This window comes from Natator depressus, chromosome 10, assembly GCF_965152275.1.
Source record: "Natator depressus isolate rNatDep1 chromosome 10, rNatDep2.hap1, whole genome shotgun sequence".
Classification (NCBI taxonomy): Eukaryota; Metazoa; Chordata; order Testudines; family Cheloniidae; genus Natator; species Natator depressus.
The window spans coordinates 37,818,979-37,831,166 of NC_134243.1; the positions used below are offsets into that span (position 1 = coordinate 37,818,979).

The 12,188-nt window shown below is 46.4% G+C and overlaps 1 protein-coding gene across 2 annotated transcripts in view; it reads left to right on the forward strand.

Moving 5' to 3' along the window:
• CRAMP1 (cramped chromatin regulator 1) overlaps nucleotides 1-12,188 on the forward strand; it is a 110,416-nt gene that overhangs the window by 21,752 nt on the left and 76,476 nt on the right. For both annotated transcript variants that reach the window (XM_074965789.1, XM_074965788.1), the window contains exon 6: nucleotides 6,744-6,792. In XM_074965789.1, coding sequence (XP_074821890.1) covers nucleotides 6,744-6,792 — 49 coding nt within the window. The remainder of the gene's footprint in view (nucleotides 1-6,743; nucleotides 6,793-12,188) is intronic.

Consider the following 12,188-nt stretch of genomic DNA (forward strand, 5'->3'; position numbering starts at 1 on the left):
CCCGCTCCACCGCATTGCCCATAACATGGGCCTACAGGGGGAGGAAATCATTGAGTCAGAGGACCGGATGGTGGACATTCTCGCCCCAGAAGGTCCTTCCAGGGTGGCGTTGCCAGTCATTAAAACTATTCACAACAACTATAATACTCTGTGTCAGACTCCAGCCTCCATTCTGCCCACCGCCAAGAATGTGGAGAGAAATACTTTGTTCCCTCCAAGGGATACAAGTTTTTATTCTCCCACCCACACCCTTGCTCCCTGGTGATCTTGGCGGTGAATGAGAAGGAGTTCCAGGGGCAACAGGCACCGGCACCCAAGGCTAAAGAGGCCATATGTACGGACCTCTTTGGCAGGAAAGTTTATGCTGTGGGGGGCCTACAACTGAGGCTAGCCAACCAACCAGCTATCCTCAGCAGATATAATTTTAACTCTTGGGACTCTGTCCAAATACAAGGAGTTGCTCCCCACTGAGTTGAAGGTGAAGTTCTCACCTCTGGTCGAGGAGGAGGAGGCAGTGGCCAGGACATCTCTGCAGGCCTCCCTCCACTTGGCTGACTATGCAGCATGTAGCATCTCCTCTGGGGTGGTCATGAGGAGAACTGCATGGCTCCAAGCTTCCGGGCTTCCCCTGGGAGTTCAGCAGACCCTGCAGGACCTACCCTTTGAGGACACAAGGCTGTTTTTGTACCAAACAGACTCCAAGGCTTCACAGCCTAAAAGACTCGAGGGCAACTATGAAATCTCTGGGGATGCACACTCCTGCTACCCAGAGAAAGCCCTTCAAGCCTCAATCCCAACAGCAGCAGAGGCAATACCAGCCCTGTCCAAAGCAAGATACCTACTGCTGTAGGGGCAGGAACAATAGGCATAGACCTTCTAACCATCCCTCAGGCCAGGGGCAGGGCCCGACCAAGCCATTGTTGGGATCCAAGCAAGGATTTTGAAGGGACGCCCAAGGACGGCGTACCAGCCACTATCCCAGATCTTTCTCTCCACTTTCTGAATCATCTATCCCACTTCTACCGTGCATGGTCTCATATAACATCGAACTGCTGGGTTCTTCGCACAGTAGAAATGGGATGTTTTCTCTAATTCTGCTTCTCCCGTCCCTCTTCAGGGACCCCTCTCACGAGCAACTCCTTATCCAGGAGGTGCAATTTCTTCTCGCCGTAGGGGCAGTGGAGGAGGTTCCTCAGGAGCTATGGGACAAGGGATTCTGTTCACATTATTTCCTCATCCCCAAGGCAAAGGGGGGGGGGGGTCTCAGACCCATCTCAAATCTGTGAGGACTCAACCAGTTCATGGTAAAGTTGAAGTTCCGCATGGTCTCCCTGAGCGCAGTTATCCCTTCCCTGGATCCGGGGGACTGGTATGCTGCCTTTGACATGAAAGAAACATACTTTCATATTGCCATTTGGCCAGCCCACAGATGTTTCCTGAGGTTTGTTATCCACTGCATACACTATCAGTTCACAGTGCTCCCATTCAGGTTATAAACAGCCCCTAGGGTGTTCACCAAGTGCATGTCTGTGGTCATGACCTTTCTCTGCAAGAGGCAGGTGCAGGTGTATCCCTACCTCGATGACTGGCTACTGTGGTGGTGCTCCAGGGAGCAGGTGGAGTCCCAGGTCTGGTTAGTCAGAGATGCCTTCCAGAGATTAGGTCTCCTCATCAGTGTGGACAAGCCGACATTGTCACCCACCCAGCAAATAGGATTCATTGAGGCGGTGCTGGACTCAGTTCAGGCAAGAGCCATACTACCAGAGACCAGATTCCAAACACTGTCAGACATCATTCAGACTCTCAGATGATACCCCACCACAACCACGAGGACATGCCTCAGTCTTCTTGGACACATGGCGGCATGCACCTGTGTGGTCAGGTATACCAGACTGAGGCTCAGATCACTCCAGGCGTGGTTTGCCTCATCTTATCACCCAGGTTGAGACAGTTGACTCGGTAGTAACTGTACCGGCACGAGTCTTAAATACCCTAGGCTGCTGGTTGGACCCTCGCATGGTCTGTGAAGGAGTCCCATTCAGCACCCCTCAACCGTCCATGACCTTAGTAACGGATGCGTCAGATCTGTGTTGGGAGGCCCACTTAGGAGACCTACAGACTCAGGGCAGGTGGTCGCAGTCCGAGATCCTGCTCCATAGAATCATAGAATATCAAGATTGGAAGGGACCTCAGGAGATCATCTAATCCAACCCCCTGCTCAAAGCAGGACCAATCCCCAGGTAAATCATCCCAGCCAGGGCTTTGTCAAGCCTGACCTTAAAAACCTCTAAGGAAGGAGATTCCACCACCTCTCTAGGTAACCCATTCCAGTGCTTCACCACCATCCTAGTGAAATAGTTTTTCCTAATATCCAACCTTGACCTCCCCCACTGCAACTTGAGACCATTACTGAAACCCCCCTTCAGGTAGTTGAAGGCTGCTATCAAATCGCCCCTCACTCTTCTCTTCTTCAGACTAAATAAGCTCAGTTCCCTCAGCCTCATAAGTCATGTATACCAGTCCCCTAATCGTTTTTGTGGCCCTCCACTGGACTCTTTCCAATTTTTCCACATCCTTCTTGTAGTGTGGGGCCCAAAACTGGACACAGTACTCCAGATGAGGCCTCAGCAATGCCAAATAGAGGGGAACAATCACGTCCCTCAGTCTGCTGGCAATGCTTGTACTTATACAGCCCAAAATGCCGTTCGCCTTCTTGGCAACAAGAATTGAGTCTCTAAGGTGCCACAAGTACTCCTGTTCTTTTTAAGGGCACACTGTTGACTCATATCCGGCTTCTCGTTCACCGTAACCCCTAGGTCCTTTTCTGCAGAACTGCTGCCTAGCCACTCGGTCTCTAGTCTGTAGCAGTGCATGGGATTCTTCTGTCCTAAGAGCAGGACTCTGCACTTGTCCTTGTTGAACCTCCACATAAAGGATCTCGGAGTGGTGAGACTAGCCTGCTAGACATTCCATACCAGATTACAAGGTCAGCTCATGGCAGTGCTGACTGACACTACCATCATAAACAAGCAGGGCGGAGCCCGCTCTTCCCCTCTCTGTCGGGAGGCTCTCCAGCTGTGGGATTTTTGTATAGCTCACTCCATTTACCTGGAGGCCTCCTATCTCCCGGGAGTATGGAACAAGCTTGCAGACCACCTCAGCAGGTTGTTTTGCAACTACAACTGGTCCATCCGGCCGGACATCATACATTCCATCTTCCAAAGGCGGAGGTTTCCCCGGGTAGACCTAACATTTTGCTCTTTCCAAAAGCATAATCTGGGCTCTGTCTCAGACGTGTTCATGCTACCCTGGGGGAACAGTCTACTGTATGCCTTCCCTCCGATACCACTCGTCCACAAGGTACTCCTCAAGATCAGCAGAGACGAGGAGGTAATTCTGCTGGTCCCTGCATGGCCACACCAACACTGGTATACCATGCTTCTGGAGCTGTCAGTGGACACCCCAATCGAGCTGCCACTCCTCCCTGATATGATCACAAAGGACCATGGCCACCCGCTTCAACCGGACCTCCAGTGCCCACATCTCATGGCTTGGAAGCTTCATGGCTAAACCCAATGGAGCTCCAATGCACAGAATCACTGCTTGGTAGCAGGAAACCTTCCACCAGGGCCACTTACCTAGCTAAGTGGAAAAGGTTCTTGTGCTGGTGTGAGCACAGTTGCGTACCTCCGCTTCAGGCATCTATACTATTCATCCTGGAGTATCTACTACATATGAAGCAGCAAGGTTTGGCTGGATCATCCATCAAAGTACACCTCGCGGCCATCTCAGTGTTCCATCCGGGAGAGTTAGGTCATTCGGTATTCGCCAACCCTATGGTGGGCCGTTTCCTTAAGGGCATGGAATGGCTATATCCACAGTTCCATCCACCTACTTGGGACCTCAGTCTGGTCCTACCTAGGCTTATGGGGGACCCATTTGAGCCACTGGCTACATGCTTCCTTCTGTATCTCTCATGGAAGATGGCATTCCTGGTCAGCCAGGAGGGTGTCAGAGTTAAAAGCGTTAACCTCTGCTCCCCCTACAGTCTTCCACAAAGACAAAATACAGCTCAGGCCGCACCCAGCGTTCCTGCGCAAGGTGGTATCCCAATTCCACATTGGCCAAGACATTTTTCTACCAAGTATCAGAGGGGGTAGCCGTGTTAGTCTGGATCTGTAAAAACAGCAAAGAATACTGTGGCACCTTATACAGGACTCTTTGCCATTTTTCTACCAGTTTTCTTGCACAGGAGCGGATGCTTCACTCACTAGATGTGCAGAGAATGCTAGCATTCTACACTGAGCACACAAAGCCTTTTGGAAAGTCAAACCAACTGTTTGTAGCAGTGGCAGACCGGATGAAGGGGCTTCTGGTCTCCTCACAATGCATTTCTTCCTGGATCACGGACTGCATTCGTACCTGTTATGACCTCGCCAACTTCCCAGCCCTGGCTATTACGGCCAACTCGATACGAGCTCAAGCTTGTCTGTCGCTTTCCTGGTCCAGGTGCCCATCCAGGAGATCTGCAGAACAGCAACCTGGTCCGCGGTGCACATGTTTACCACCCACTATGCCATCATCCAGCATTCTAGAAACAACACAGCTTTCGGCAGAGCAGTTCTCGAATCAGTGATTCCTTAACTCCAACTCCAACCCCACCCCCACGGGAGAGCTTGGGAGTCACCTGATTGGAATCAACATGAACAAACACTCGAAGAAGAAAAGAGAGTTACTCACCTTCTTGTAACTCTTGTTCTTCGAGATATGGTGTTCTCGTCCATTCCAATACCCACCCTCCTTCCCCTCTGTTGGAGTAGCCGGCAAGAAGGAACTGAAGCAGGGTCATATATTGAGTGCCATGAGGGCGCCACTCCAGGGGGTTCTCTAGTTGACCCAATGCGAGCTGCTGAGGGAAGAAGTTTCCAACGACCGTGCACGCGACGTGCACACACCTGATTGGACTGGATGTGAAAAACACGTCTCGAAGAACAACAATTACAAGAAGGTAAGTAACTGTTTGTTTTTTGTTTTGTTTTGTTTTGTTTTTTTAAAGAACCATCCACAGTTTTGCAGGTGAAATACATGTAATTTGTACATCTGGCTACCTGGTGGTTCCTGAAAATCAAGCAATTAAATATATAAACTATATCACTTGCATCTGCCATTATTTGTGCCTCCAAAATCAGAGTCTGGGATGATGCTGTTCTCCAAGTCGGGCCTTAAATCTTTATATAATAATAAATACTTAATGAATAAACATTACCAGTCTTAATCAGCAATAAAAACTTTAACTGTTCAGTAAGATGCATTCTAAATAAATCAACTTCTTTAACCCTGTCTGCACTATGTGTCCTATGTGTTTCATTCAGTCTGGTCTCAAGCATTTTTGGTGGGACCAGTGCCCTAGCAGGGATGGTGTAGCATCTATGTGTATAGCTTTGCTGGTGGGATGTGGGAACTAAATGTAGAATGTTCTCAACTTTTAGTTCCTTTTAAAGACTGGATTATTTATAAAATAACAAAACAAGAAGGCATAATTGGTGGATCATTTGAATTCCCTACAGTATAGTGGTGCACCTGGGGACTTTTTACTACATTCTCTCCTCACTGGGGGATTTTACTTTATTATCTCATGAATTGGACTGTTTAGACTGTTCACACTCACTTTATTCTGTTAGTTCAAAGATCTCCAATGTGCTCATCAATCTTGGAGAAGCAATTTTGATCTGCTTCATGACAAAGGTAGGGCAGGTTGCATTGTCAATAGAAAACACCAGCAGTGTATTTCCCGCTTCTCCACACCTTGTCTTAGAATGACCAGGAGCATCAACTGACCCCACCTTGGCTGTGACAGGAAATCAAGTGTCGCTCAGTCATCTTGGTGATGCATGCATGTTGTCTGTGCAACTGTGTATTATCTAATAATTTTTTTGCATCCTCTTATGTACCATCTTCACCCTCACCTTGAAAATTCTTTGTTTCCATTTGCCCAATAGACTTGAGCAGCAACCTCCCCTCCCAGGTATTATCGCAGGTCTACCTTGTTGCTTGCCGGAATCTGCTTATTTCCCTTTCCTTTGGGAACTAGGTGGTCGTCTGCATTCCCAGAAATTGCAGATGCCATGGAAGGATGAAAGTGTATCAGGAATGACTTCCAGCATTGCTGGGGAAAGGTCAATTCCTCTGCAAGTAGATTCAGGCTTTGCTACCTTAGAGGATATAAATCAAGTTGTCATAATGTGTGTTTCAAAATGTGCAGTACATTTCATAGGACGTGGGGGTGTGTGGGTGTATGTGGGTTTTTTTCTTGTATTGCATCCAAACTTGTGAAGGTTTCAGGCTTCTCCATAGTGCTGTGCTGCCTTAGCAACAGAGCATGAAGAGCAGGTATCTTTGCTGTCAATACTGCAGTGTCAGATCCACACCCAGAAACCTAGGGCCTTTGCAGAACTGATGAACTTTTCTTTTTTAATCTGTGTCTGAAATGTAATTAACACAGCAGGGTGTGTATAAACCCTACTTGTCTTGCTTAAACTGAATTGTACTATACTGAGGCATATGAATAGAATATGTTCAGGAACTTTTTTGTAGCCCTGGTATTTTTATGCTAATCGAAAGCATCTTCCCATTGTAATACAACATCATAAACTATAAGGCAAGCAGACATGATTATCATTTCTGTGTCCCATTATTTAATTCTTAATATAGTGTGTTGTGTTTGTTTTCTTTTTCACTTAAAGGTATGGATGATAAAAATGCAACAAAACTTAATGAGCTCATTCAAATTGGGTAAGTAAGAATTTTTTTCGCAACTAATAAAATCAGATCATAAAGCAGCTTGATTGCTGAGTTGATGGCCCAGTGCAGGGAGCATTTATTACTTTGTAAGGGCTGTAATTTGATTTAATACGCTGAAAAACATGAAATAACCTTGCTTCATATTTTCCCCTACCTTTTCCTGAGAGGCAAACTAATTTAAATAGTAATACACCAGGGTAAAGTTTAAGACATTCCCTGATAGTGTGTGAATGCTTTGTAGAAGATGTCTTTTTTTTTTTTTTTTTTTTTAAAGTTGATTGAATGTACAGAATATGACTTTCAGCACTGATACTACTGTGGTTTTAGGCCTTCACACAGCTCTGCCAATGTACCTTAGGTCCCGATCCTGTTAACACTTATGGATGTACTTGACTGTAAGCATGAGTAGTTTCCTTGACTTCAAGCAGGATTGGGGCCTCACTCCTGAACTGCATTATCCCCTAGATTATATAAGTGGTAGGAAGTTCCACTACTTTTAGAAATGAATGCATGAAATACTTCTGGAGGGGGCAGGGGAAGTAAGTAATTGAATTGTTCTGCTTTTCAATGCTGACAGCTTCTTCATGTCCTTTCCTTGTACACAGTTAAAATGAACCTTACAATGGAGCATTTGACCTCCCCTCTTAATGACTTCCCATCTCCAGGGTGCACTTCTTTTGTAAGACTTGCAATAGGATCACAAATCTTGGAATAGCCTGTTAGCTGTTCTGTTAACTAGATAGTTTGCTTCTGTCTGTTAAAATTAGAGCAAAAGTGATGTGCTAAAAATTACCACTTGGGTTTGATCTTGTGTGCCAGCCATGTAATTTTACATATAATCCTTTTTTTAAATTTTGAGATTTTTAGTCTGCTTTTCTTTTTTTCTTCCCATCACTGTTTTGCTTTGATAGCTGTTTTGTGCTCTTGCACAAATGTTCAGTTAAACATTTTTTAATAAGCTTAACTGTATTAGAGTATATGAACAGTTTCACCAGTTGTAGGCCTGTTTAGTTATTGCATTTGTGTTAAGGGAATACTAGTGATATTTTTATTTCAGGCATTTCTAAATGGCTCATTACTCTAACACCTAGACTTTAGAAAATAGGTATGTGGTGAATTGGGGATCTCTTATAAAGTCAGTGTCATCCAAGCACTCTGAGCAGCACAACATGATGACAAGAACATGTTCATTTTTAGCAAATTTAGGCCCCGTCCTGTAGTGTGATGTTTACAGGCTGAGGGGTTTTCCTGTCAGTGTTACTTTGCTGGACTGGGGCCTTAGTTTTCATTAATCTCATCTGTTCTAACCAAATGGTGATTGTCTGGGAGAAAGTTAGATATTTACCTTACAAAGATTTTGTCTCGTATCCAAGCATTTCAGAAATGTGGATCCTTGCACTTAAATATATTTATACTCCAGGTCATATTAAGAGATTGAGTTTTGATAGGTTTTACTTTTCTTATTGGGAAATCCAGAATTATTCACTCTTTGGCAGATGAAATAGCACAGATTGACTCTGCTCTTATCAGGCAGAATAGGGACATCCTCTTTCTGCCCAAAAAGTATCCTGTCATTCCGTTGAGCAAACTGCACAAAAGCAGTGTGTAAAATTATATTTCCATTACCCAAATGGCAGTCTATGTACATTAATCCAGGAAAGATGGGTAGAGACACAGCCCCCCAACTCCACATGCACAGTCAAATACAATATGGACTAAAACCTTCTTTCTCCAGCTCACTGTGCTGTGGAAGTTACCCCACGTGCTGTTAGAAAGCCATAATCACACTCTTAGTCACAGGCGATCTTTCTCTTCCCCCTTCCCAAACACAACAGGAAACATATATATGAAAGTAGATTATCTCCACAGTCCCCATATGAGATAGGTAAGTATTAGCCTTATTTGACAAGTGGGGAAACTTTGAGATGCAGAGGAACAGTGAGGAGCTACCCAGCAAGTTACTGGCATAGCTGGGACTTGAACTTAGGGTCTTGACTTCTTTCATTCTACTTAGACCATGCAGCATCTCTGACTTTCCACAAGATCCTCACTCATTATTTATCAAAACTAAATGACTAGATATGTTGGTCAGAACCTTTGCAGCTGAACTGAAAACCAGGGCCGCAAATAACAAGTATTGATCGGGGAAGGGGTTGGAATGGGGGCGGGGAAGGGGTGGGGCAGGAGCAGGGCCTCATGGAAGGGGTAGAGTGGGGCCGGGGTCAGTGATGCGGCCCTTGGGCCAATGTACTAGTCCTCATGTAGCCCTCGTGGTCATTTTTGAGTTTGAGACCCCTGACCTAGCTCCATTCTCTTTGGAACCCTCCTTCAGGTAGTTGAAGGCTGCTATCAAATCCCCCCCATCATTCTTCTCTTGTGCAGATTAAATAAGACCAATTCCCTCAGCCTCTCTTCATAAGTCATGTGCCCCATCCCCCTAATCATTTTTGTTGACCTCTGCTGGACTTGCTCCAATTTGCCCACATCCTTTCTGTAGTGGGGGCCCCAAAACTGGACACAGTACTCCAGATGTGGCCTCACCAGTGCCAAATAGAAGGGAATAACAACTTCCCTCGATCTGCTGGCAGTGCTCCTACGAATGCAGCCCGATATGCTGTTAGCCTTCTTGGCGACAAGGGCACACTGTTGACTCATATCCAGCTTCTCATCTGTAATCCCCAGGTCCTTTTCTGCAGAACTCCCGCTTAGCCAGTCGGTCCCCAGCCTGTAGCAGTGCATGGGATTCTTTCTTCCTAAGTGCAAGAGACTGCACTTGTCCTTGTTGAACCTCATCAGATTTCTTTTGGTCCAGTCCTCCAATTTGTCTAGGTCACTCTGGACCCTATCCCTACCCTCCAGTGTATCTACCTCTCCCCACAGCTTAGTGTCATCCTCAAACTTGATAAGGGTGCAATCCGTCCCATCATCCAGATCATTAATGAAGATGTTGAACAGAACTGGCCCCAGGACCGACCTCTGGGGCACCGCTTGATACCAGCTACCAACTAGACATCGAGTTGTTGATCACTACCCATTGAGCCCAACGATCTAGCCAGCTTTCTGTCCACCTTATAGTCCATTCATCCAATCCATATTTCTTTAACTTCTGGCAAGAATACTGTGGGAGACCGTATCAAAAGCTTTGCTAAAATCAAGGTGTATCACGTCCACCACTTCCCCTCATTCAGAGAGCCAGTTACCTCATCATAGAAAGCAATCAGGTTGGTCAGGGATGACTTGCCCTTGGTAAATCCATGTTGACTGTTCCTGTTCAGCTTCCTCTGCTCTGAGTGCTTCAAAATGGATTCCTTGAGGACCTGCTTCATGATTTTTCCAGGGAATGAGGAGAGGCTAACTGGTCTGTAGTTCTCTGTATTCCCCTTCTTTCCTTTTTTAAAGATGGGCACTATGTTTGCCTTTTTCCAGTCATCCATGACGTCCCCCGATCGCCATGAGTTTTCAAAGATAATGGCCAATGGCTCTAGAATCATAGAATATCAGGGTTGCAAGGGACCTCAGGAGGTCATCTAGTCCAACCCCCTGCTCAAAGCAGGACCAATCCCCAACTAAACCATCCCAGCCAGCGCTTTGTCAAGCCTGACCTTAAAAACCTCTAAGGAAGGAGACTTCACCACCTCCCTAAGTAACGCATTCCAGTGCTTCACCACCCTCCTAGTGAAAAAGTTTTTCCTAATATCCAACCTAAACTTCCCGCACTGCAACTTGAGACCATTACTCCTTGTCCTGTCATCTGCTACCACTGAGAACAGTCTAGATCCATCCCCTTCGGAACCCCCTTTCAGGTAATTGAAAGCAGCTATCAACTCCTCCCTCATTCTTCTCTTCTGCAGACTAAATAAACCCAGTCCCCCTCAGCCTCTCCCCCTAAGTCATGTGCTTCAGCCCCCTAATCATTTTTGTTGCCCTCCACTGGACTCATTCCAATTTTTCCACATCCTTCTTGTAGTGTGGGGCCCAAAACTGGACAGTACTCCAGACGAGGCCTCACCAATGTCGAATAGAGGGGAACGATCACATCCCTCGATCTGCTGGCAATGCCCCTACTTACACATTCCAAAATGCCATTGGCCTTCTTGGCAACAAGAGCATACTGTTGACTCATATCCAGCTTCTCATCCACTGTAACCCCTAGGTCCTTTTCTGCAGAACTGCTGCCTAGCCATTCAGTCCCTAGTCTGTAGCGGTGCATGGGATTCTTCCGTCCTAAGTGCAAGACTCTGCACTTGTCCTTGTTGAACCTCATCAGATTTCTTTTGGCCCAATCCTCTGATTTGTCTAGGTCCCTCTGTATCCTATCCCTACCCTCCAGCGTATCTACCTCTCCTCCCAGTTTAGTGTCATCTGCAAACTTGCTGAGGGTGCAATCCACGCCATCCTCCAGATCATTAATGAAGATATTGAACAAAACCTGCCCCAGGACCGACCCTTGGGGCACTCCGCTTAATACTGGCTGCCAACTAGACATGGAGCCATTGATCACTACCTGTTGAGCCCGACGATCTAGCCAGCTTTCTATCCACCTTATAGTCCATTCATCCGGCCCATACTTCTTTAACTTGCTGCAAGAATACTGTGGGAGACCATATCAAAAGCTTTGCTAAAGTCAATGAATAACATGTCCACTGCTTTCCCCTCATCCACAGAGCCAGTTATGTCGTCACAGAAGGCAATTAGATTAGGCAGGCATGACTTTCCCTTGGTGAATCCATGCCGACTGTTCCTGATCACTTTCCTCTCCTCAAAGTGCTTCAGAATTTATTCCTTGAGGACCTGCTCCATGATTTTTCCAGGGTCTGAGGTGAGGCTGACTGGCCTGTAGTTCCCAGGATCCTCCTTTTTCCCTTTTTTAAAGATGGGCACTACATTAGCCTTTTTCCAGTCGTCCGGGACCTCCCCCGATCGCCATGAGTTTTCAAAGATAATGGCCAATGGCTCTGCAATCACATCCGCCAACTCCTTTAGCACCCTCGGATGCAGCGCATCCGGCCCCATGGACTTGTGCTCGTCCAGCTTTTCTAAATAGTCCTGAACCACTTCTTTCTCCACAGAGGGCTGGTCACCTCCTCCCCATGCTGAGCTGCTCAGTACAGTAGTCTGGGAGGTGACCTTGTTCATGAAGACAGAGGCAAAAAAAGCATTGAGTACACTAGCTTTTTCCACATCCTCTTTGACTAGGTTGCTTCCCTCATTCAGTAAGGGGCCCACACTTTCCTTGACCACCTTCTTGTTGCTAACATACCAGAAGAAACCCTTCTTGTTACTCTTAACATCCCTTGCTAGCTGCAACTCCAGGTGTGATTTGGCCTTCCTGGTTTCACTCCTGCATGCCTGAGCAATATTTTTATACTCCTTCCTGGTCCTTTGTC